General features: G+C 34.6%; 1 protein-coding gene across 1 annotated transcript in view; it reads left to right on the top strand.

Moving 5' to 3' along the window:
- Positions 1–26,047, top strand: part of USP25 (ubiquitin specific peptidase 25) — a 206,661-nt gene that overhangs the window by 105,094 nt on the left and 75,520 nt on the right. The window contains exons 7-11 of the mRNA XM_044670322.1: positions 5,595–5,732; positions 7,215–7,291; positions 8,540–8,613; positions 20,803–20,951; positions 25,755–25,882. Of these exons, the coding sequence (XP_044526257.1) occupies positions 5,595–5,732; positions 7,215–7,291; positions 8,540–8,613; positions 20,803–20,951; positions 25,755–25,882 (566 nt within the window). The remainder of the gene's footprint in view (positions 1–5,594; positions 5,733–7,214; positions 7,292–8,539; positions 8,614–20,802; positions 20,952–25,754; positions 25,883–26,047) is intronic.

Raw genomic sequence — 26,047 nt, 5'->3', positions numbered from 1 at the left:
TGATTATGCCATACCTCATGTATAACAACAACAACAACAAAACAAAATATTCCTGGAATCAAATATAAAATCCTTTGACTTTTTTAGTCCTTCATAAGTTGGCACCTTCTTACCAATGTAAAGGGTAAAATTATGGTTGGACTGAATATTTAAGAGTTTGGTCACCAGGAATTAAGTACTAATTCCAAATGAAAGACTCAAGATTAACCTTTATGGTAGTTTATTTACAAATAGAAAGAGTGAAAGTAAGGAAAATTAGAGAGGGAGAGAGATAATTACTCTGACCTGGTCCAAACCAGGCAGGGCTTCAGAGGCCCCATCAAGGTTAATTAAATAAAGCTTCTAGCCACGAGGTCTCCTCTAAACAAGGGGCCTCTCCAGAGGCTAGTACTTCCAGAAAAGCCAAGGAAAGGGAGTCAACCTTTTCAGTCACCCATGTGGCAGTCCAAAGGGAAGTAATCTGAGGTCTCAAGCCCAAGCTCCTCCAAGGCCAAGTTCAAAGGAGACTAACCTTTCTAAATCCCAGGTGTCTGTGAAAGGATTATAATTAAGCTCTTTCACAGCAAAATTTGTTAGTTCTTGGCATTAATTTTCATTTAATATTTTTTCTTTATGATTCAATGCACAAAGGAAATTACTGTCATATTTAAAAGACAGTTTTTTGCCTCACTTCCTATGTCTGCCTTCCACTTTTACATGTACCAATGGCAGCTTTAACTTTGCTTTGGACTACCCAGGGGGCAGTCAGTTGTTTTTGATTTGTCACTCATTAGCACATGTGGGTCATAGACCTCCCTCTCTTACCACCCCCCCCCCTTAAGGATTAAGTGGAGGTGTATACATTCCTGGTGTTTAAAATCTAAAGAATAATAGGGGAGTGTTAATCCCATCTTCACACCTTTTGAATCTTATTCCTAACTCCTCCACCATATATTCAGAGATTCAGTGACACTTGCCTCCTTGCTATTCCTCATAAAAGATATTCCATTTCCTAATTCCATGACTAGAGATGGGAGATAGTAGGAGATTGATGAAGACATGAAAGCTTAGATAATCAAAGGGATAAGAAACCTCAGGAATTTTCAACTTTCTGGACTGGGTTCCTGAGCAGAACATTTATCTTTAATCATTTGACTCAGTTTAACAGTGGGTAGCTCAAGGAGAGAAAGAGGTTGCAACTGTGGCTATATCTGGACAAGAGGGCTATCATTGTAGGTAAGAGTATAGCTGAATTGCCTATAATGGGACAATATTGTATTGTCTCACCTGTTCTCATTTTCTTTTTTTTTTTAACAAAAGAAAGTCTATTTAATCATATCAGAGAAAGACTATTTCACAAAGACACCTTTAACTTAAGTAGATTTGCTTCCTCCCTGCTTTAATCTCCTAATTATCTCAATATGTTTTTTGAAAAATTTTTATTGATTAATTGAGAAAATTTTTTCCATGATTATGATTCATATTCTTTTCTTCCCCTCCTCCGACCCCCACTCCCTTAGCCTACACACAGTTCCACTGGGTTTTACATGTGTCACTAATGAAGACCTATTTCCATATTATTGATATTTGTACTAGGGTAATCGTTTGGAGTCTACATCCCCAGTCATCCCCATTGACCCATATGATCAAGCAGTTGTTTTTCTTCTGTGTTTCTATTCTACTTCCACAGTTCTTTATTTGTATGTGAATAGTGTTCTTTCTCATAAGTCCCTCAGAAATGTGTTGGATCATTGCATTGCTGCTAGTAGAGAAGTCCATTATAATCGATTGTGCCACAGTGTATCTGACTTTGTGTTTAAGGTTCTTCTGGTTCTGTTCTTCAATTCCTGGAAGTTGTTCCAGAGCTCACATGGAATTCCTCCAGTTCATTTTTCCTTTTAACACAATAATATTCCATTACCAGTAGATACCACAATTTGTTCAGCCATTCCCCAATTGAAGGGCATCCCCTCATTTTCCAATTTTTTGCCACCTCAAAGTATGCAGCTATAAATATTTTTGTACAAGTCTTTTTCCTTATGATCTTTTTGGGGTTATAAACCCAGCAGTAGTATGGCTGGATCAAAGGGTAGGCAGTCTTTTAAAGCCCTTTGAGCATAGTTCCAAATTACCATCCAAAATGGTTGGATCAATTCACAACTCCAACAGCAATGCATTAGTGTCCCAATTTTGCCACATCCCCTCCAACATTAATTACTTTCCTTTGCTGTCATGTTAGCCAATCTGTTCTCCATTTTTCATTTGCTATTTTGTTGGCATTTCCATTTAATTGCACATCAGAAACTCAACTTACAATCTCCCAAACTTGGTATTCAATCTAAACTTTCCAATTATTATTATATTTTCTCAAGAAAGAACTCTTTTGAATATTTTTAATTCTCTATTAAGTCTTACTATGATTGTGATCAGTTTTTCAATATTTTAAATTGTTGATGTCCTTATCTATAGTGTTTACTTGACAGAGAAATCATTGGCAGAGGCTATTTTTAGAGTCTTTTTTGCCTTATTTTGCTAATTTCATCAGTCATATTTTTAACAAAAAATGATAGAATCAGCATATCCTTTTAATATTCCATTTTTGGATTTGAAAATAAAGCAGTTTGACTTTGAGCTACTGCTGACATAATCTTTATTTTCTGATTTGTTCTGACTACAGTGTGATCTGACTGAGCATAAATATTTGATTTGGGAAAGATTAGCACTTCTCCAGTGAGTCATTTCTTGTTCCTAAAATTTTAATTGATTTTATATTTTTGTGTTTTGGTGCTTGCTATATCCAGTAAATTCCAGCTTGCCCCTTGAAGAAGTATAGAGGTTGCATATATAGGCTTGTGGCTTTCAAGTTAACTAGAAGTCTTTCATGATCCTGAAGCACATTTTTCAGTGTATTTTACCCTCTACACTGAGGTAGAAGACTTTTTTTTTTAAACCCTTACCTTTTGTCTTGGAGTCAATACTGTGTATTGGCTCCAAGGCAGAAGAGTGGTAAGGGTGGGCAATGGGGGTCAAGTGACTTGCCCAGGGTCACACAGCTGGGAAGTATACCTAAGGCCAGATTTGAACCTAGGACCTCCCGTCTCTAGGCCTGGTTCTCAATCCACTGAGCTACCCAGCTGCCCCCAGAAGACTATTTTTAAGTGTTCTTTTTTGAATAAAATAATCTTTTTTACTTTTAACTCTGACCTACATAATTATATAAATATGTAGTTCTATTTAGCATATTAACTATTTTCCTGTTTTTTCTAAATTAATTTTTAAAGTAAAAACAAATATCTACCTTTTGTTCTTATAAACAGCATGAGAATCATTGCCATTCTTGAGAAATGACTTTTGTACCAAAGGGCCTGATTTTATGAAAGTTCTTACGAATACAGGGTGAACACTGAAAAATAAGTCCCTGTGAAACAAATATTTAGGTTTGATACATAACAGTACTAATTGAATGCAGTGGCATCCAATTCTGATGAAATGTTTTTAGGGGATATTAAAATAACTTGGTTTCTGATTAAATTTAATACTGAACAAGACCTAATCCTTGGCTATATATGGAACTTAATAACCCTAATGTGCACAGGTATAAAGTGTACTTTGTATCATCATGCAAAATGATGGAGATACAATCAGCTAAAAAATAAACAGTTTTTAAAAGTCAAATAAGAGTTCTACAAATTTTGAATATAAAACATGAAGACATTTTTTCAAAGAATTTTAACTAGTAGGCAGAATTGATGTTCAGTTAAGATTTTCTTCCTTAGAAAATTAGATCCAGAATATCCCGAGTCATAAAAATGTTTTGAGTGGTATAGAAGATCCAGGGATTGATTTAATCTAATTTTGTAAATTGTGAAATATTTTATGTATCATTTTGCTTATGCAAAAAAATACGAGGAACACATATATCCTGCTATGATTTGTGTAGTGGAAACAGCACTAGCCTTGAAATCAAGAAGATCTGGTTTCACATCCTATCTCAGCTATTTATTGAGTAACCCATGCCGTCACTTAATCATTCTGTACTTCAGTTCTCTTATCTAAAAATGAGGTGGGTGAAACTCAGTGATTTCTGTCATCCCTTCAGCTCTAAATCTGTCATCCTTATGATCCAGTTCTGGGGAAAATCAATTTTTTACTTACTTTACACAAAACACTAGGGAGTGTCTCAGTCATTTGTCAGTATGGACAACTGCCAACATAAAACCTACTTCCATCACTGCAGATTGCCAGCATTTCTATTAGCTAATAATTTTGGGGAAGCTATTAGTGCAAGAGCTCAATTGTCTTGCTCATGGTCTCAAGCTTGCATATGTCAGAAACAGGTATTTCTTATTGGAAGGCTCACCCCTCTGATCTCTCCTTGTGGCATTAAGCATGCTGTTTCTTTTGTAATCTAGAAATATGTAAAAGTAATACCATCAGTTACAGGACTTTAGAAACTTGAATTCAACAGGTTTTTAGTATCATTAATTGACTTAAGTTTTTGGATAGACAAGAGGGAAACGCGGAAGGCACAATAGGGCAGGAAAATAGCCTGAGCAAAAGTGTAGTATCAGTTCAGTCAAAATAAACAAAATAAGTCTTAATGTCCTTCTTGACCTCAAAATTACTAATGAATGAGAGTATTGTGATAATAAGTGTCCTCCTCAGTCCTTTCTATTTTTAAAGATACAACTAGGTTTAATAGTAAGAATTTTCCAATAAAGTTTGACTCATGTTACTTTGGAGATGAAAGGAGCTTATAGAATTTTAATTTTGTCAGTTTATTGCTGGAATATATCAAAGTATAGACATGTTTAGAAAACTTCAAGTGTAATTTGATTTAAAAATTAAAACCTTTGCCTATATTTAGGTAAACCATCATCGAAACACAAAGTTGGTTACCAAGTGGTGAATTTTTAATCCAATAGCAGTTTATCATTGTCTGCTGAAGTGTTGGATAAGTTTCCCTCCATTTGTGTCAGTATACATACTTTTTCTATCAGTGAAATCCACAGATTATTAAAATCTCCTCCCTTTGCTTTTCACATAGTGCTTCCCCTAATGGGGACTACAGTTTAATATGGGTGATTAAAAAAAAGAACACACACAAAAGATCATAATGTAATATAAAATGCAAAACTATAAGTTTCAGCACACATACTGATGTTTACCAATTACCATTAGGTAATTGAATTTCCTTTTGAAAATTCCCTTTGCCTAATTTAATCACAGTTATAGTCTTTTTTTAAAAAGTCATAGAAAAGACTTTTAAAATTATGAGATTAGATTTAAGAAATTAAATCTAATTAAAAATAAGGGTTGGGAATGAAAAAAAGCTTTGTGTAGAAGATATGATGTACATTCCTATGTAAGAGATAGCAGTCAAGCTTCTGGCAATAATGGCAATTGCTCTGCTAATTTATATGTTTTTTTTTTCTTGGATGCCCTAAATGCTTCCAGACTTGCTTTTCCTTATTTGCTGCATAGATAGATGGATTCCTGACAAATCATCCATTTGATTTGCTAATGTATTCTTAGCTAATTTCAGAATGATTATCTCATGAGGATAACATTTTTATTATATTAATTTATTAATTGTATTTATTTTTAAAACTTAGGAACATCGAAATTTGCCTTTTATGCGTGAACTGCGGCATCTGTTTGCACTTCTTGTTGGTTCTAAAAGAAAATATGTCGATCCTTCAAGAGCAGTTGATATTCTTAAAGATGCTTTCAAATCGAATGGCTCACAACAGGTAGCTTTTACAGGAGCTTTAATTTATGTCTAAGTATATTTAATTTGATTTGATTAGATTGTGAGTGCCTTGATTGAAAAGACTTGGTTTTTTTCCTTTTCCTTTTCCTTTTCCCTTTCATTTTCCTTGTACTTAGCACAATTCCTGGCCCATAGTAAACAATTAGTGTCTTGTCAACTTGACTTGGCATGAGAGCACATGCATGCTCACTTGCTCACATGTGCACGCACACACACAAACATGCACCCACCAGAACAATCTTATGAAAAGAAAATAATGTTACAGTGTTTTGTTTAAAAATCTTTCTCCTTTTCACATTTGGGTCTGATGTTTACACATGCATGCACATATGCACGCACATATGCACATGTGAAGCAAAACAATTCCTATTCACTAGGAGTTTTCTAATGGAGGAGATCCAACCTAAAGACAAGCAGTAGGAAGGGAGGAGAGAGTAGCAAGTGGAGGTGAAGCCCACTGAGAGTGAGTTAGAAATGTCAAGGGCAGCTTGGGTAGGGTGTTCCTATCATAGGCCTGTTATCCAACCACCACAAGAACTCACCAGTCATAAAGTAAATCTCAGGGTACAGTCATCATCTGGGGGTTCAAGGGTTAAAATATCTAGAGACTAATAATAGCCATATCATTTAACAGACAAAAAAGTTATATTATTATTTTGCTATTTCATATCTCTAAAAACTATATAATAAAAAACATAGGTCCTCCTAAAAGAAGAAATAACTCACTTTTCTATGGTTTCCCCCAATTGCAAGCCCCTCCCTCAGGTTTTTTAAAAATAGGATATATTTATGTTCATGCTTATTTAGGGAACTATAAAACTAGTTGGCATCTCTTCTATTTCACGAGTTTTCAAACTCCAAACCCTTGAATTAGAGAGCACCTGACTTAGAAGAACAAATTTTCAAGGAATAAACATAACTGTAAATTACAATTAGTTTTGACAACCGGAACAAGTTGTCATTATTAAAATAAACAAAATAAGTCTTAATGTCCTTCTTGACCTCAAAATTACTAATGAATGAGAGTATTGTGATAATAAGTGTCCTCCTCAGTCCTTTCTATTTTTAAAGATACAACTAGGTTTAATAGTAAGAATTTTCCAATAAAGTTTGACTCATGTTACTTTGGAGATGAAAAGAGCTTATAGAATTTTAATTTTGTCAGTTTATTGCTGGAATATATCAAAGTATAGACATGTTTAGAAAACTTCAAGTGTAATTTGATTTAAAAATTAAAACCTTTGCCTATATTTTTTGGAGACTTCTTTTAATGAATTTTGAAGCTTAGGTTTTGTTAATATTGTGTTTCTCTGGTTTTCATATAAAATCATTGTCATATATTTATGTTGTTCAGTGTAAAACTTTTTTGAACATGGCATTTGGATACTTTACAGAAGTTACTTTTAGTATTTTAAAATGTTTTCATAGGAAAAATATTAATATGATTTTTCTTTAAATACAGCAAGATGTGAGTGAGTTCACACACAAATTATTAGATTGGTTAGAAGATGCCTTCCAAATGAAAGCTGAAGAGGAAAGGTAAGTTTCCTCATGAAATTACTCTTTGTGTTGTTTTTTTCTTTAGTTCAATTCTTCTTAAAGAAGTTAAATATTAAATGTTAAAGAAGTTAAATGTGGGTTTAATGCATATTTATATGAACGGTCCTTTATGCAACCATTAAAAAGACTAATTATAGGTTAGGAAACTACAGTATCTAAACTTGTCAAATTTTATCACATAATTGGAAAGTTAGTATAGCATAGTAGATTTCAATTTATTAACTAACAAGTCAATTAAAATACTAATGCCCCAGACAAATCTCTTAAAACCATAAATTACAAATGAATTACCAACTCACGTCAGTGGAGATAGTTTCTGTATCAGTGATGTCTCTGAACTTATAAAATCATAGGTCCAGACCACCTTCCCAATCATATCTTGCTAGAAAACGCTCTTTAATAGTTTTGACTACATTAATGAACAAGAATTAAAATCAACCCTTAACTTGTATCCTTCATGTGAAAGAGAATTAATTAACTTCTTTTAACTTTGATAAGATGAAAACTTATTGAAATAGTGGAATAAATATGAGAGCTTGTGGGCACGGCCACTCACATTTGTTGTTGGGACATGCGTAAAGATTTTTTATGAATTAAACAACATTTAAGTTAGCTAAAATTTGACTGAGAAATTTAAAATACTTTCTCTTCAGAAGTAGGTGCTAAACATATGTATTTTTTTAAATGATTTTAACTTCATCTCCATCAAAGTGAATAGCCCAGGCATATAAGGGATAACATTATCTGGGTCTTGTAGTCCTGAATAATGCAAAAAGTCTGAAAATAAAATGTAGAAACATTGTATTCATTATTTCTGCTTTAGTTAGTACTATTTACAGAAATGTCCAAATATGTAGTGGTTTAAAATGAGATTCTTAACATTTTTTGTGTAGTGAACCTCTTTATCAGAACTGGTAAAGCCTATGGATTTCTTCAGAAAAGAATATTTTTATATGGAAGAAATAAAATCTAAAGGATTAGAAAAGAAATCCATTAAATTTAAATACATTTATCACAATGTATATTTTTAAAAGTTCATAAACCCTAACTGAAAATTCATGCTCTAAAAGAGATTTAGAAACACTTTGTGTAAGAGGATTTACATTGTTTTCATTATGTGTTGTCACAATAGATTTTTTTCAGTATAGTTTTTAAAATTTTTCTGTTTATTAACTATCTGTAAATCCAAAAGTTGTTACTGCATTTATATGTTAAAATGTTTTTCAGGGATGGAGAGAAACCAAAGAATCCAATGCTAGAATTATTCTATGGAAGGTTCCTAGCAGTGGGAGTGCTTGAAGGTATGGTTACACACACACACACACACACACACACACACACACACTCTTTTGGTAGCACAATAGGCTTCCCATATCCTCAGGCAATATGTTCTAGGACCTACTGTGAATGTCCAAAACCGAGAATATCAGTGAATACCTATTGACCTCATATATGATGTGATATTCTTATACATACATATGCATAATGACATATCTTAATTGATAAATGAAACATACATTGACAGTACTGAATATGGTAATAATAAAATACATTATACATTATTGTATAATATTGCACAGGTAGTCTCTCTTTAGCTAAAGGGAATACATTTTAAGACTCCCTATGGATACCTGAAACCGAGGACAGTTCTCACTTTAACATTTATATTTTAACACCTATACTAACTTTTTTTCTCTTTGCTTTTTCTTGCTCTTTTGTTCTTTCTCCTAGACTGACTCCTCAGTTCATTGCTTTGAATCCTCCCAACTCCAGAAGCGCACATGCGTGCGTGTACACACACACATACACACACACACACACACACTATCCTCTAAGTGAAAGCAGAATTGACATATGAAAAAAATGAAGTAGATCTCCAGTACCACATGCTAGCCTGCTCCCTTATCTGTCTGCAAGCCTTTTCTAGCTTCCCTCCTTCCCCTGGAATGACCAGGAATAACTGAAACTGCAGAAAGTGAAACACTGGATGAGGAGGGAATAATATATAGTAATTTATTGCACATAATAATCATATATATAATTTGATTCACTTTTTTCTTCCTTAGTAAATGTTTTATTTTTTCCCAATTATATTTAAAAATGATTTTTGGAATAGTTTCTAACATTTTGAGTTCCAAATTCTGTCTCTTCCTGCTGGACTTTGTTGGTAATAAAGATTTATATGGATTTATTTAATATCCTGCAACTTTGTAAAAGTTTTTCATTATTTTCATTAGTTTTTCCAAGTATGCCATTATATCACCTGAAAAGAAGGATAGTTTGGTTTGTCTATTCTAATCCCTTCAATTTCTTTTTCTTGTCTTACTGCTACTGCTAGCGTTTTTAATACAATATTAAATAATACAGGTGATAATGGGCATGCTTGCTTCACTCCTGATCTTATTGGAAAGGCTTCTTACTTGTCACCATTGCAGATAATACTTGCTGATGGTTTGAAATATATACTGTATAGTATTTTGAGGAAAGGCCCTTGTATTCCTAAACTTTCTTGTGTTTTTAGTAGTTTGGGGTATTGTCTTTTGTCAAAGGCTTTTTCTGTATCTGTTGAGATAATCATATGATTTCTGTTGGTTTGGTTGTTGATATGGTCAATTATGTGGATGGTTTTCCTGATATTAAACCATCCTTGCATTCCTAATATAAATCCCAGCTGGTCATAGTGGATAATCCTTATGATAACTTGCTGGAGTCTTTTTGCTAGTATTTTATTTAAGATTTTTACATCTGTGTTCATTATGGAGATTGGTCTGTAGTTTTCTTTTTCTGTTTTTGATCTGCCTGGCTTTGGAATCAGTAACATATTTGTTTTATAAAAGGTATTTGGTAGAACTCCTTTGCTTATTATGTCAAATACTTTGTGTAGTATTGGGTTTAGTTGTTCTTTAAATGTTTGATAGTATTCACTTGTGAATCATCTGGCCCTGGTGATTTTTTCTTAGGAAGTTCCTTGATGACTTGTTCAATTTCTTTTTCTGAGAAGAGATTGTTTAAGTCTTCAATTTCCTCTTTTGTTAATCTAGGCAATTTATATTTTTGAAAATATTCACCCATTTCATGTTGATTGTCGTATTTATTGCCATATTAGGCAAAATAGTTCTTAATAATTTCCTTAATTTCCTCTTCATTAGAGATGAGATCACCTTTTTCATCTTTGATACTGTTAATTTGCTTCTCTTCTTTCTTTTTATTAGATTAACCAGTACTTTATTTTGTTTTTTCAGAGCTCCATCTCCTATTCTTATTTATCAGTTCAATAGTTCTTTTACTTTCAATTTTATTAATTTCTCTTTTAATTTTTAGGATTTGCAATTTAGTTTTTTATCTGGGGATTTTTAATTTGTCCTTTTTCAATTTTTAAAGTTACAAGCCCAATTCATTGATCTTCTCCTTCTTGATTTTGTTGCTATAGGCCTTCAGAGATAAATATTTTCCCCTGAGTACTCTTTGTTTGTATCCCATACGTTTTGATATGATGTCTCCTTATTGTCATTCTCTTTAATGAAGGACCCACCAGTTTTAAAAATCGATTATTTAGTTTTCAATTAATTTTAATTTATTTATATTTGCCTTTCCATGGACCCTTTTTAAACATAATTTTTATAGCATCATGATCTGAAAAAGCTACATTTATTATTTCAACTTTTGTGCATTTGTTTGCAATACTTCTATACCCTAGTACAGGGGTCGGCAATGTATGGCTCTTTCTGCAGGAGCCATAAAGTCAATTTTTTTTCAGGCGCTGTTATAGGAGCACACACTGTGAGCACTGTACGGCTCTCACTAAATTACATTTTAAAAAATGTGGCATTTATGGCTCTCACTGCCAAAAAGGTTGCCGACCCCTGCCCTAGTACATGGTTGATCTTTGTATCTGTACCTTGCTTTGTAGTTTATCAGACACCTAGTTTATTAAATTTAATTATATCTGTTTCTTTGTCTAATCTATTCCATTAATACAGTATTCTGTTTTTTAATTACACATTAATTACATTTAATTACACATCAGTTGAGATGATTGCTGTTTTATAATGTAGTTCTAGATCTAATCATTATCTTTGCAGCTTAGTTCTTTTAAAATTATTCACATTGATATTTTAATATCTTCATCTAAATGAATCTTTTTGTCTATAATTCTAAAAATATCCCCTTGTTTATTTTGTGATAGGACTAAATGTACAAATTCCTTTAGTTTATGTTAATTTATTTAATAGTTATAGTTTTATATATAACTATAGTTATAGTCAATAATTTAGTTAATAGTATTTTGTTTATGTCATTGTTTTTATTATATCAGCACTGAATATCACTCATTATTTAAGCCCTTTTTTTCTGTATGGTGGTATGTTTAGTAATTTTTTCTATATATATAGATTGAGTAGGTTGAATTCCACTTATCATAATCACTTTGTAATTTTTTTCCTTTTATTTTTTCCCCAATTACATGTAAAAACAGTTTCCAACATTCTTCAAACCACCACCCCCAGTCTCCACCCCTGACACACATACATAGTCCATAACCAATACCACCATTTAGATTTTACATGTGTAATCCTATAAGCATTTTTCCTTTTGTGGAAGGAAACTCAAAGAAAAAATTGAAAAAGAAAGTGAAAAAAGTTTGTTTTGGTCTGGATTAGGCACTCATTCTTTTTCTCTGGAAGCAGGTGACATTTTTTATCATGAGTCCTTTGGACTAGTTTTGGATCATTTTTCATAGTTGTTTATGTACTCCTATCATTGTGTTCAATGTTCTGGTTCTGCTTCTCTGCTTCAGTTCATATAAGACTTTTCAGGTTTTTCTGAGTTGAGTACCTTCTGCTTTTCATTTCTTACAGCACAATATTATTCCATTATGATCATATACTACAACTTACTCAAGTATGAGTATCCTCTCAATTTTCAATTCTTTGCCCCCACAAAAACAGCTTCTTTAAATATTTTTCATAAATGTTGAATCTTTCCTTTGTTTTTAATTCTCTTGTCTACAAACATAGTAATAATATTGCTGGATCAAAATTCAAGTTTATTTTATAGCCCTTTGGACATAGGTCCAAATTGTTCTCTAGAATGATTGCATTAATTCACAATTGCCCCAACAGGGCATTTGTGTCTCAGTTTTCCCACATCCTCACCAAGTTTTCTTTTTCTGTCATAACAGCCACTCTTAGAGGTATGGCATGGCATTTGAGCTGTTATAGTTTGCATTTCTCTAGTTAATAGTGATTTAGAGCATTTTTTGCATGGCTAAAGAGAGCTTTAATTACTTTGAGAACTTCCTGTTTATATGCTTTGATCATTTATCAGTTTTACCAACTGGATAAAATTCAACTCATTTATTTATGTATTTGAGAAATGAGGCCTTTAATAAAGAGACTTTTAAAAACAATTTACATTATGATTACCACATCTTACTCTCTTTGTTTCCCTGCTACCTCCCCAGTTTGCCCCGTTTTCTATCAGCCCCGCTCCCCTTCTCTCATCCCTTTTCCCCTACTACTTTCCTGAAGGGTAAGATAGATTTCTATACCCAGCTGAGTGTGTATGTTCTATCTTTGATCCAGTTCCAGTGAGAGTAATAAATGTTCACCTCCTCTCTCTCCTCTTCCACCTTCCCTTCTATTGTAAAAGCTTTTTTATGCTTTTAAGTGGGATGAGATAAAAACTGTTACAGAATTTCCCACTTAGAAATACATAATCTGGAGTCAGCATGAGTTAAAAATCAGCAGTTTTCTTTTCACGAAAAGGGCAAATGCTCTAGTGGCGAGTGCCAAAGAAATAAAGATCTCATATATACACATATGAATCTCTAAACGCAAATCTTCTTCTCCCACTTCCTCCCTTTCCTAACATCCTGTCAGATTCCATTTCGCAGAATTGTAACTTACAGTGTACACTTAGGGGTGTCTAGGTTTGAAGAACATTGAAGTGAAATAATTTCAAGGAAAAACAAAATACAAAAGAATATCATCTGCCTCAAGAATAAAGTGACTTAGTTGTAAATTACCCTTGAATCAGGGGCCTCTGTGTTCCTTGTTATTGTCTCTAGGACTTTTAGATAACAAATACTAGCCTCCATATCGTTTTCCGTAGACCTGGTAAAATTGTGTGTTAAGCTGTGCTTGAAAAAATGGGATGCAAGCCAAATACTCACTCTGAGAATAATACACTTAATTCTATCTCACTCACCTCTTTTATGTGAGGTAATTTACCCTAGTATAGTTTTCCCTTCCCCATCTGCCCAGTGCATTCTTTTTCTCATACCTCAATTTTATTTTTTTAAAATACTATCCCATCATATTCAATTCATACCCTTACCCTCTATCTATTGTGGGATCCATATTGTTGAGAGGGGTTCAGGCTGCAGCACAGAATTCCATAGTGCCTCCCAGAACTCTGAGAGAGGGGACAGTTAGAGACAATTGGAGTCCTGGTATAAAAAGGCAGGGCTCCCTGCTTGGGAGGTCTTAGGGCTTAGGTCTTGGGTCCTAGGTCTTGGGTCTTGGGTCTTGATCCTGATCTGGGGGCTTGTCTCTGCAAACTGTGTAGCTTTGAGCTGAGCCATTCAGTCTCTGACTGCCAAACCTGTTTTACTTTGGTTAGACTTTTCAACAATATCACTGTTTACGTTAGTTTAGCTGTCTAGGTTTAAAGAAGAATATTTATAGGGTTAGAGAGCAGTTCAGCCATTTAAGATACATTTCCTCTTTGGGAGGAGGGGCTGTTTTAGACATAGCTGTTAGGTAGTTTTATCCTTACCTATCAACCCTAAGCCTTATTCCCCTTTCCCATTTCCTGATGTCTTTAAAACCTTATCAACTAGGAACAGTGTCTGGATATAGATATTTTGAGGATATACTCACAAACTCCATAAGCCAAATTCCTCTTACTGATGTCCCTGAAGTTAATTCTAATCACTGAGCCAGTGAGCTTTTAAGACATCAAGCTTCACCAATTCTATCCTGTGGGGAAATAATTCAGAGAAAGATATCATTATAAGGAGTTTAGCCTTTCCCCACTTACCATTTTGGGCCAGGAGTTATCAAGCCAGATTGTCCACCATTAACAAACTGTTAACTGATGTTCCAACTGCTTAGTGGGAGGAGGAAGGTGAAGGACCACTCCTGGCCCTCCCTTTCAGTAGAGCCTGTGTGAGTGTGTCTCTCCAAAGACCAGGGATTAGGGAGATTTGATTGCCACTGGACCCTGTCATCTTACAGTTTCCCTGATCCTACAGTTTGGTCAGCCAGGCTAGGATTTCTTTTTTGAACTTGAGGGTAAAAAAGCTTCATCATGACCAACATTATTAATAGAGTGATTGTTACTCTGGGGTGCTCTGCAGTACTGTTGTATGGTCTTTGGAGGGCATGTGCAACTCTATGGCTTGTAACAATCCCTCAGTTCTTTATGGAAATTATTAGGGTCTATGATTCGTGTCAATGGCTGACCATACCCCTGGGTAAAGCTCTGGCCTATATTCCATCAGGGGTAGCCATGACAGTGTCATTTTATGGGGCCTTCATGATATTGGGAAAGATTTTGAATTTTACATTTGGAAAAGCAGAAGTGACAAACCCAGCTTTGGAAACACTGATTGAACAAATGAAAACTCTTGAGATAAACAAACAAATTAGAGAAGACAAGGAGCTAGATGCAAGAACCATTATGCAGCTAGAGATTATAGAGGGAATAGTTTTGCCAAAGAAAGAGGATAGTAAACAAAAGGCCAATGACACTACCACCACTGAACAACAAGCTGTAGGGGCTGAAGCAGCTTCTGTCACCATTCTACCTATCACAGACAGGACTGTAGTTCAACCTGACTCAGGGATGATTCAAGTAAAGGGCTATAAACCATTCTCAGGGGGTGATTTGGAGATTTTAAAGAGGTTTCCCCAACTCTACACAAACCCACATAAGTCAATAAAAGAGTATAAAAGGGCTGTCAGGTTATACAATCCCACCTTTGAGGACGTTGAGTTGCTGTTATCTGAGCTTTACACCCCTAGTGAGAAGGCAAAGTTTATTGCTGAGACTAGGAACAACCCCAACCTAACCTCTTGGCCTGAACAGCATCAAGATCTTGAGCTATTGTCCCATGCCAACATGGTATAGCTAAAACATCGTAGAGAGGATTTGGTCAAGGTGATGCGTCTCCATGCACGGCACTCCAATGCATGGGGATCCTTTGAGAAGCTTAGGCAAGGGGAAGAAGAATACCCAAGCTTATATTTAGACAGGCTCTTGGAGGCAGGAGAGACCATCTTAGGCTTTAGGGACATGACCACAGAAGACAATATCCAACATGTCAGGTGTCAGTTTGTAAAGGGTAGTGCAACTCTCATTCAATCTTATTTCAAATTGCATTGCCCACAATGGGAGACCATGCCCATTGAGGAACTGAGAAAAACAGCAGCCTATGTTCTTGAGTCCAGGGATACTGAGCCTAAACAATCTAAGGCCTCAGAGAAAGATAAGGAGATAGCTGAGTTAAAAAGGCAACTGAAAGAGGCACAAAAGGCAAAAGAGATAGAGTAGTTAAAGAATATGGCTCTGATGTCCTGTAATCAGAGGAGCCAAAGTAGACCAAGGCAGTCCTCCTACAATAGTAATAACAATAACTGTCAAACAATGCTTCCTATTGCCAGAAATTGGGCCATATTGTTAGGTACTATAGATACGTCACAAATAAATTTTGGCAACAAGAATAATAGCAACAATAGGAGGAACACCTATTATAACTCTAGGTATAACAATAACAACAGCAACAACAGGGACAATAACACCAAATACAGTGACAAAGCAAGAGCCAGATGTTGTGATCTGTGCTAGCTTTAGTAATTCCCCTAGTTTATCTAAGATGGAGGAATATGTGTCTGTTAAGATTAAAAATGATAAAGACTGATATAATAATATAAATTAGTAGTTTAATTAAAGCCATGGCCATGCTGGTAAAATCATTAGACCACACGCCGGTAAGAATTCAAAACTGCTGCCCCAGCCATTATTGTTATCTCCCGTCTCTTCTCACGCCTGCTAGCTAAAGAGAGCTTACTTTCAGATTTCCTCTCATTTAAACTGTTCTCTGCGTGGCGATGCAGGCATCCCCACGCCCAAAGAACTGGAACCGGAAACCCATTGGACCATGGAAAATGTAGTTTGATAGTTCCCACGTGTCCATAGAAAATATATATAGACTTTTAAATGGCATTTCCCAAATTCCAATTAACATGTCCCAAGGAGAAAGATCATGTACCAATTTATGAATTGAGGAAGCAGCATTAGTTGTTGCAGTGACAGATAAGGACAATGGCAATGATAAGACGGAGAACAGTAGGAAAGAGAAACTGGAAGAAATCATAAATTATGGGCTGGTGGATGTAACACAAAGTTACAAAGGAAAGACTGAGGAAGAGTTGCAGATGGAGGATGATATAATAGAAATAAAAGAGAATTTATGGGAAGGGAACTGGTGATTTGGGGAATGTTGGAAGAAAACCATGTAAATCTACACAAACTCTTGATTCAAGCTTGAAAGAAGTAGCATTTATTAATTCTCACTGTATTGGAAAAGAAACATCATTATGTAGTGAGACTATGGATCATTTAAACCAATCAGTAGTACAGCAAGGCAGAACAAACAAGGGCAATGATTTTAGATGGGTGTTCTAATGGGGATCTCTTAGAGACAGTGTCAACAAGGGAGATAAGCTCCTGCAGACCATTGAGAAGGAAAGTGCAAAATTCTCAGACACAGGCACAATCTTTTCTCTATCACCAACTAGAGAAGCTGAAAGGGAAAGTGGAAAGTCTAGTTGCTACAATAGCTGGATCCTAATGCTAGGGAATTCTTACCAAGCCTAGCTCAGAGACAGTTGCTCACAGATGTAGCACACTTTAAAGCCTGTGAAACTCCAAAGAGAGCTGCCTTTGGAGTAAATTCTGAGTCAGTGCATTTAAAGGAATTCAATTCCAGAAATGTCAGTACCCTAGAGGGGAGCAGAATAACACCAATAGGAACAGAGAAGGAATCTACACACTGACTTTGTTTCCTATGCAAAGTACATCTGCTGTTAAGTTTCCTATTACTGACATAGAGTCTAGGGGTCAGATACAAGGAAAAAAGGCATAGACTTACAGTATTGGGATATAACCATGAACAAACAACACATTCCCAATTCTGAAGAATTTCCTTTAATGCAAAGAATTACCTCTCCTGGATCTATCATATTCAATTCATACCCTTACCTTCTATCTTTGTATACTCCTTCTAATTGCACTAATAATGTAAAGTTCTTTGGAGTTACAGGAATTATTCCCCACTCCCCTGTTAGAAATCTTATTGAATGGCATATTCATTTCTCTTCCCAAATAATCTTTTTATGCTTCTCTTGAGTCTTGTAACTGAGAGTCAACTTTTCCATTCAGCTCTGGTCTTTTCATTAGGAATATTTGAAAGTCCTTTATTTCATTGAATATCCATTTTTTCCTCTTAAAAGATTTATGCTCAGTTTTGCTGGGTATATGTTTCTTGGTTCAAGTCCTAGGTTCTTTGCCCTCTGGAATATCCTATTCCAGGCCCTCTGATCCTTTAAAGTAGAAACTGCTAAATCTTGTGTTATCCTGACTAGTTCCACAATATTTGAATTATTTCTTTTTGGTCACTTGCAATATTTTGTCATTGACCTGGGAGTTCTGGAATTTAGCTATAATATTCTTGAGAGTTATTCCTTTGGGATCACTTTCAGGAGGTGATCTGTGAGTTCTTTCAATTTCTATTTTACTCTGTGGTTCTAGAACAGTGATGGCGAACCTATGACTTGCATGCCAAAGATTGCACACAGAGACCTCTCTGTGGCCATATGGTCTCCCTCTTCCCCACCCTCCCCAAGAGTTTGTTACTAGAAAGGCAGAGGGATTCAGGAAGAGCTGCTCCCTTCCCCATCTCCACCATGCCTTATGACATTTTTTCACATCACCCACTCTTCTGCTCAGCAGCCAATGAGACCATACAGGGGTTAAAAAGGGTAGCTCACTGGTGGCAGAGCTGGAGAGGAGCAGAACACTTGGGCCACTCCCCTCCCCCTCTCTACACTTGCTAATGACCTTCTTCACTTCATCCACCCCTATCCCTAGCCTCCCAAGGGGAGCACTTTCTGTGTGTGTGTGTGGGGGGGGGCATGACACCTGGGCATGATTCTGGGTCAACACTCAATCTGAGGACTGGGGTAGGGACAAGGCCTGGCACTCCATCTCTTAAAGGTTTGCCATTAATGCTCTAGAATATCAGGACAGTTTTCCTTCATAATTTTTGGAAAGAAGATATCTAGACTCTTTTTGAACATGTTTTTTCTGATAGTCTAATAATTCTTCAGTAATCTCACCTGGATTTATTTTCCAGATCAGCTATTTTCCCAGTTAGACATTTCCTGTTTTTGTATATTTTTGTCTTTTTTTCTTTTGTTTTATTGCTTCTTGACCACTCATGGAGATATTGACTTCCATTTGCCCAATTCTAATTTTTAAGACATAATTATCTTGAGTGAGCTTTTGTACTTTTTTTAATTTGGCTATTTTATTTTGTAAAGAATTCTTTTCCTCAGTGAATTTTGTTTCTCCAATTCTGCCTTTTAAGAAGTTCTCTTCAGTGCATTTCTGTATATCTTTTCCCTTTTTGGACAGTTATGCTTTTTTTTAATTTTTATTTAGAATATTTTTCCATGGTTACATGATTTATCATTCTCCCCTGTCCCCCACTTTCTCTTCCCACCTCCCAAAGACAACAAACATTTCCACTGAGTTATACATATATCATTGTTCAAAACCTATTTCCATTTTATTCATATTTGCAGTAGAGTGATTCTTTAACATCACATTCCTATGTGTCCGATCATATATTTTTCTAATGCATTTTTGGTTCCAAGTTCTTTCTCTGGATGTGAATAGCATTCTTTCCCCTAAGTTAGTTTTGCTTTTTAAGAAGTTCCTTTCATTGACTTTTTGTGCCTCTTTTTACCAAATGGCTTATTCTATTTTTTAAGGTATTAATTTCTTTAGCATTTTTTGATGCCTCCTTTACCAAGCTATTGACTCTTTTATGATTTTTCTGTATCACTTTCATTCATTTTCCTAAATTTTCTTCTACTTCTCTTATTTAATTTCAAAATCCTTTTTATATTCCTCCATTAATTCTTTTGGGTCTGAAAAACAATTCCTGTTTTTCTTGGAGGATTGGAATGTAGCATTATTGACTTTGTTGTCTTCTTCTAAGTTTATGTTTTGATCTTCCCTGTCACCAAAACAATATTCTTTGTTGAGTTTTGTTGTTGTTTGCTCACTTTCCAGCTTTTTTCTTTTAATTAAAAAAAAAAAAACAACTTAAATCTGGGCTCTGTAACTGTGGTGAAGGTGGCACTGTTCTAAGCTTCAGGTTCTTTGAGCAGCTGCCTTCAGACCTGACTCTAGGGATCTTTCTGCTTTCAGTTTTTTCAAGGTGGTATGATGTAAAGGAGAGGTATATGTTCTCTTGGCCAGTTATAGTGAGGCTCACATTTGCAGGTTAAGTCACCTTCTTTTACCTCATTAGTCTCTGGAATACATTCCATTCCCATTTGTATTTTCTGGTGCATCTGAAATAGTCTTGTGCCATTTGAATTTCCATTCCTTTATATTTGAATTTTTTTCTCCTGATATAATTTTATAAAAACATGCCCCTCCCACTTTCACTCTGTCCTATTTTTATTTCCTTTTCAGCTAGTTTAATGTCTTCTTGTAAGTGAATTATTTAAAATCTCTATTTCATATTTTCTTAATTGTTAATTTTCTATTTTTGTAGCTCTCTTTGAATTCTTACTTTTCTTGGCATATAAATATATAACAGATTCAATAAGCTCTTTTAAAAAGCTTTAAAATTTTTTAAATTCAGTTTTTTAATTTTCAGTTTCAAATTTTCTCTCATCTTCACATAAAAAAAACAAGAAAAATGAAACCTTGTAACATTAGCTATTCCTGTGTGTGTGTGTTGTTTTATAAATTGGGTATTTGCTATTTGTTTTGACCTTACAATTTATAACTATGATTGTTTCTGAAAAGAGCAAAATACCTTTGGTTGAAAAGGTTTTCATATAGATAGAAAGGAGATTATAAGGTCCTAGTAGTTACTAGACTGGGTATTTCTTGACCTGGTCTTTTCATTCTTAACATGATGTTGCCTCCTATAACAAGTGCCTAGTACTTTGAACTGTACTTGTATTTTTAGATTAGAGCTTCACACATAGTGAGGAAAAATAGTCTTTTACAATGTTTAATTCATTATTAGCTTATTTTCTGTTGTACAAATCATTAGCTACCTTATGGAACATAGAAAAATTATTTTTAAGGAGTTTACATATTCATGAAACAATATATTATAATATACTGAAAGCTGAAAGGTCAAATCTAGAAATATGAATTTAATTTTTTTTCTTCTCAAGGTAAAAAATTTGAAAATACAGAAATGTTTGGTCAGTATCCACTTCAAGTTAATGGTTTTAAAGATTTACATGAATGTCTAGAAGCTGCCATGATTGAAGGAGAGATTGAATCATTACATTCAGAGAATTCAGGAAAATCTGGTCAAGAGGTGGGTTTAGCATTTTGATTATTTTTTTCTTCTTCCTTCATTCCATTCTAATAATGATTTAATTAATAAGGGTTTGTTGAATGTGTTAATTATATTGCTACCAAATAACTGAATATATGTTTATATATATTTATATATGTATGCATATATATAAAATGCATTTGACCAAGCCTAATTGCATTCATTTTTTAAAAAGGGAATTTTGCACACTCAGTAGTATATAATCAGTGCTAAATAATTTGCTGTAAATTATCTGATGCTGTAAATCTTTTCTACCATATTTTTCTATCAAATACTTAATATATTATACATACACTAATCCCTTTTTTCTTATTATTTGTTGATAATTTTCATCCTACCTCTTTCGATGAATTGTAGTATTTATTTATAGCATGCCAATATTTTGACAGGAGGAAAAAACACCTGTTGATGTGGTAGAATATATATAGGGATCTAGTTTTTATTGAATAAAAATATAATTGGGGGGCAGCTGGGTAGCTCAGTGGAGTGAGAGTCAAGCCTAGAGACAGGAGGTCCTAGGTTCAAACCCGGCCTCAGCCACTTCCCAGCTGTGTGACCCCTGGGCAAGTCACTTGACCCCCATTGCCCACCCTTACCACTCTTCCACCTATGAGACAATACACCGAAGTTAAGGGTCTAAAAAATATATATATATATAATTTTTCCAGGCCTCCTAATAAGTCAGAATCTCTTCTTGTGATGTTTCTGGGACATAATTTTATTTATTTATTTATTTTTATTTTGAACCCTTAACTTCTGTGTATTGACTTATAGGTGGAAGAGTTGGTAAGGGTAGGCAATGGGGGCCAAGTGACTTGCCCAAGGTCACACAGCTGGGAAGTGTCTGAGGCCAGATTTGAACCTAGGACCTCCCGTCTCTAGGCCTGGCTCTCAATCCACTGAGCCACCCAGCTGCCCCTCTGGGACATAATTTTAGAGGAATATGGAAGGATTTGTTTCCACATAGGTAAATAATAAAATATGTTTTTCATTCACATAGTTAAATTCTGTTAATCATGCAAATTATAAGACACGGTCTCCTCAAAACTAGCAAAAGATAGATTTACATGATTCTTATTTTAAAGCTCAAGAAATGTTTCTGGTCCTTTGAAATGCCTCTCTCACTATAGCATATATTCTTTTAGAATACATTCTTAGTCTGAATTATAGATTTATTGTAGAGATAAAGTTTGCCCCTTTGCCCTTCACCACCCTCTTCCTCTTTCCTTCCTTGTCCCTGTTTTTCAGATGAACCCTTTCCTTTTCTTCTAAGCTTCCTTAATTCTGTCAAATCTCAAGAGTTTGCTTGACCCTTTCCTCTTTGTCACCAATCTGTGTAGATTTTAAAGCAATACCCAGCCTACTGTTACATCTTCATTAGATGTAACACTCCTACTCACATATTCTTCAGTTCTTCAAATTGTCCTTTTCGCTGTATTTTTGACATATACTCCATCTTCTGTGTCTGTGCTTTTAAAGTGGCTCTGCCCCATCCTTGGAATGCATTTTCTCTTTATTAGCATTATAAAGGCCCTTTCTTTAAGATGCATTTTTAAGGACTATATTCTGCTTAAAACTTTTCCTTATCCCTCATCTACTAGTGCTTTCCCTTTTAAACTACCTTGTTTTGGATATACTATATAGTTCTGTTATGCTTTATATAATATAATATATAACATGTGCATTAAGTATGTATTACTAGATGTACATGTTATTTCCTTCATTAGAACAAAGGAGTTGTTTCTTTCTTGGTATTTGTATCTCATACACTATGCTTTGTATATAGTAGGTACTTAATAAATACTAGTTGGTTGGTTGATTGTTTATAAATACTGCCTAGGTCAGTGATAGCAAACATTTTAGCTAGTCGGGTGATGTGAGAAAAGTTCTCAGGCACTAGTAGATAGGCAGAGGGGAGAGGCCTGGCCCTGCATCCCTCTGGCTTTCTAGTTATGAACTCTGGCAAATTCTGTGCTGGGGTGATGGTGCATGTACCCATAGAGAGGGCTCTGAGTGCCCCCTCTGTCATGTGTGCCATAGGTTCACCACCATGGGCCTAGGTTACTCAATCAAGGGAAGGCCTTCTCCACCCCCCCCCCTTAATTTAAAGCCCTTACCTCACTTCTCAAAACCTAGCCAGAGGAGGCAAAATGAGATAAACAGTTAAGTAGCAATTTATTACTACTAAAACAAATGCCAATCCAACTGTAGAAAAAAAACTAGCTTTTAGTTTCCCCACTTTTAATCAACTCTCAAATTATTTTATATATAGTAATGTTAAGTAATAGCCATAATAGCTAATAATAGTAGTTGACTTTTCTATAATGCCTTAAGGCTTACAAAGTAATTTACTTGTGTTATTTCATTTATCCTAGTAACTAGATATCGCAAGTTTTATTATCTCAATTTTACTGTTGAGGAAATTGAGGCTCAAAGAGAGGTTAAGTAAATTTTCCCAAGCCACACAACTAGTACATATTATAGGCAAAGTTAGAAATGTGGTTTTTCTTCACTTTTAAGGCCATCCTTCTTTCAATTATATTGCCTTTTATCAACTCCAAGTAACCTTTTCTTGCAGCAACATTCATTTATATGACTGAGATAGAACCTCCTATTATAAGTTATCTCATCTTAAAAAGGAAGGGAAGAAAGCACCTCCTCTATGCCAGAAATTGTGCTAAAGAGTTTAGAAAAATTATCTTATTTTATACTCAAACAGTCCTCTGAAGTAGGTGCTATTATTGTCTCCATTTTAGTTTATAAAACTGAGGCAGACAGAACATATATTACTTGCTTAGAGTCACACACTGGAAAGTGTCTGAGGCCAAAATTTGAACTCAGATCTTACCGATTCCATGCCCATTACTCTTATTCACTGGGCACATTCTTTATTTTAAAAAGGATTTTTCAAACAATATTTTATGTAAACTTTTTTTTAATGGATGTAAACCATTTTTTATTCCCTATAAATTAAGGATTTTTTTAATCGGTATGGGCGGGGCCATTTTAATATGAATTTGTTGTTCTTCAAACTTTGTAAAAACCATTGAAAATTTATTTTAGAGATAGACTAAAGTTTCAGACCATTGCTAAATGTCTGAGATCCCTACTCAACACAATTTTTGGTCTGTTAATTAACATCAGTGTTGGTTTGCTGTGTTGTAAAAAACACCAAGCTCTTTTGATCTTTAATAATTTATGACAAAAAGAAATTCCTTGTATTTCCCAATTGGCTCCAGTGAAAGCATTAAGGAGAGTGACATACTGGTAATATTTTATGGTCCATATTCAAAAATTTATTGGAGAAATTTGAACATTTTCCAGGTCAGAATATGGATACAATTGTAAGCTCTAATATATGTCAAAAAGTTATAGAAAGTATAATGGTATGGACATCTGAATTTATATTAAAAATGTTTAAATCCAGGGTAAATGAAACTGGGGACAAGGGTGCAGAAGAATAGAGAGGAATGTGTGATATACTGAGGTCAAATTAAAGAACAGAAACAAGGGGAAGGTGACCCCTGTGTCTCTGAAAAGAGCCTGTAGGAGCATGGGTGAAGAAGACAGGAGTATATTAAAAAGGAGGCGAAAGGAATGAGGCCTTACTTTGGTGGTGGTAAGGGACTCTAGTAATGAATGATTCTATGGGTGAAGAGAGAGGGTCTATGAAGGGAGACTGGAACTTTGCTCTGAGTCTGGGGTGGGGGGAAAGGGTGGCAACTGGAACTCCTGGGAGGAGTATCTGACATTTGGAGAAGCATGAGCAAATGGATATAGAGGAGAGATGAGAGGTTTTGAGAATTTTGAGAGGAAAGTGTAATGGGAGAGGATTAGATCAGTGATGGGCTATATAATCAGGGAAATGTTCCAGAAATGTGTCTACTTCTCTCACACCTACATTAATTGGCAAATGTGTCCAAAAAATGGCAATAATGAATGTTGGCGTACCTGTGAAATGATAGGCTCACTAACCATTTTTGGTGAAGCTGTGAAATGTACAACCATTTTGAAAAGCAATTTGGAATTATGCAAATAAAATGACTAAAACATCCATATCCTTTGAACTTGTCTCCATCCCTTGGTTTATATCTCACAAAAGCCATCAGTATGAAAGCCCCCATATACAACAAAATATTTATAGCAGCATTTTTTTGTGCAAGCAAAGAATTAGAAACAGAGTAGATGGCCATTGATTGAAGAATGAGTAAACAAATTGTGGTGAATATGATTGAATAACATTACCATAAGATCATGTGTGATGAATACAAAAAAACAGGAAAAGATCTATGTCAGTTTGTGCAAAATATGGAGTAAGCAAAGCCAATATATATTTGTCACGAGTCTTTTTGATTCTACCATTTAGTTTCAAATAATAAAATAACCATGTTGGAAATATTATCACTTAGTTGAATTCAAGTCTTATTTATCCTCTCTTTCTGTCTACTCTAGACCCTCAGGTCTCCAGTTCATGAACTCTATAATGACAACAGACTCTTTTCTTTGTATTCCTTAAAAGCTGTGAAATTATGACTTTGAAATAAAACTCATTTTATCCCCTTTGGTTTATAAAAGTATTGTGAATAGAAGGGGAAAAGAAATGTGAATTTTTGTTACATTGGTAATGGCCTTTTCCTTTTAAAAAATAAAGGCCATTACCAAAGATTTGATAATTTTTTGGAATTTGATGTACAATTAAATTAGTTACTAAGATATTAATGTTTTAGCCTATTAAAATTAGGAGAAGAATTGTAAAATTTTAAAATATCTTTTCTTATTTAGCATTGGTTTACAGAACTTCCACCTGTACTAACATTTGAACTATCAAGATTTGAATTTAATCAGGCTTTGGGAAGACCAGAGAAAATTCACAACAAGTTAGAATTTCCTCAAGTTTTATATCTGGACAGGTATGGCTTAATTAATATAGTAGCAAAAAATTAACATACATGTATATTCATATATGTGTGTGTTGTATGTGCACACAATTTGCAATTAATGAATTGCATCACTGTTGTTTCTAGATGATATTATGATTTAATTTTTTAAATAAACTTTGAGAGCATGTGATAGTA

The sequence above is a fragment of the Gracilinanus agilis genome, chromosome 3 (genome assembly GCF_016433145.1).
Source record: "Gracilinanus agilis isolate LMUSP501 chromosome 3, AgileGrace, whole genome shotgun sequence".
Classification (NCBI taxonomy): Eukaryota; Metazoa; Chordata; class Mammalia; order Didelphimorphia; family Didelphidae; genus Gracilinanus; species Gracilinanus agilis.
This window is presented reverse-complemented; position numbering and strand designations above follow the sequence as displayed.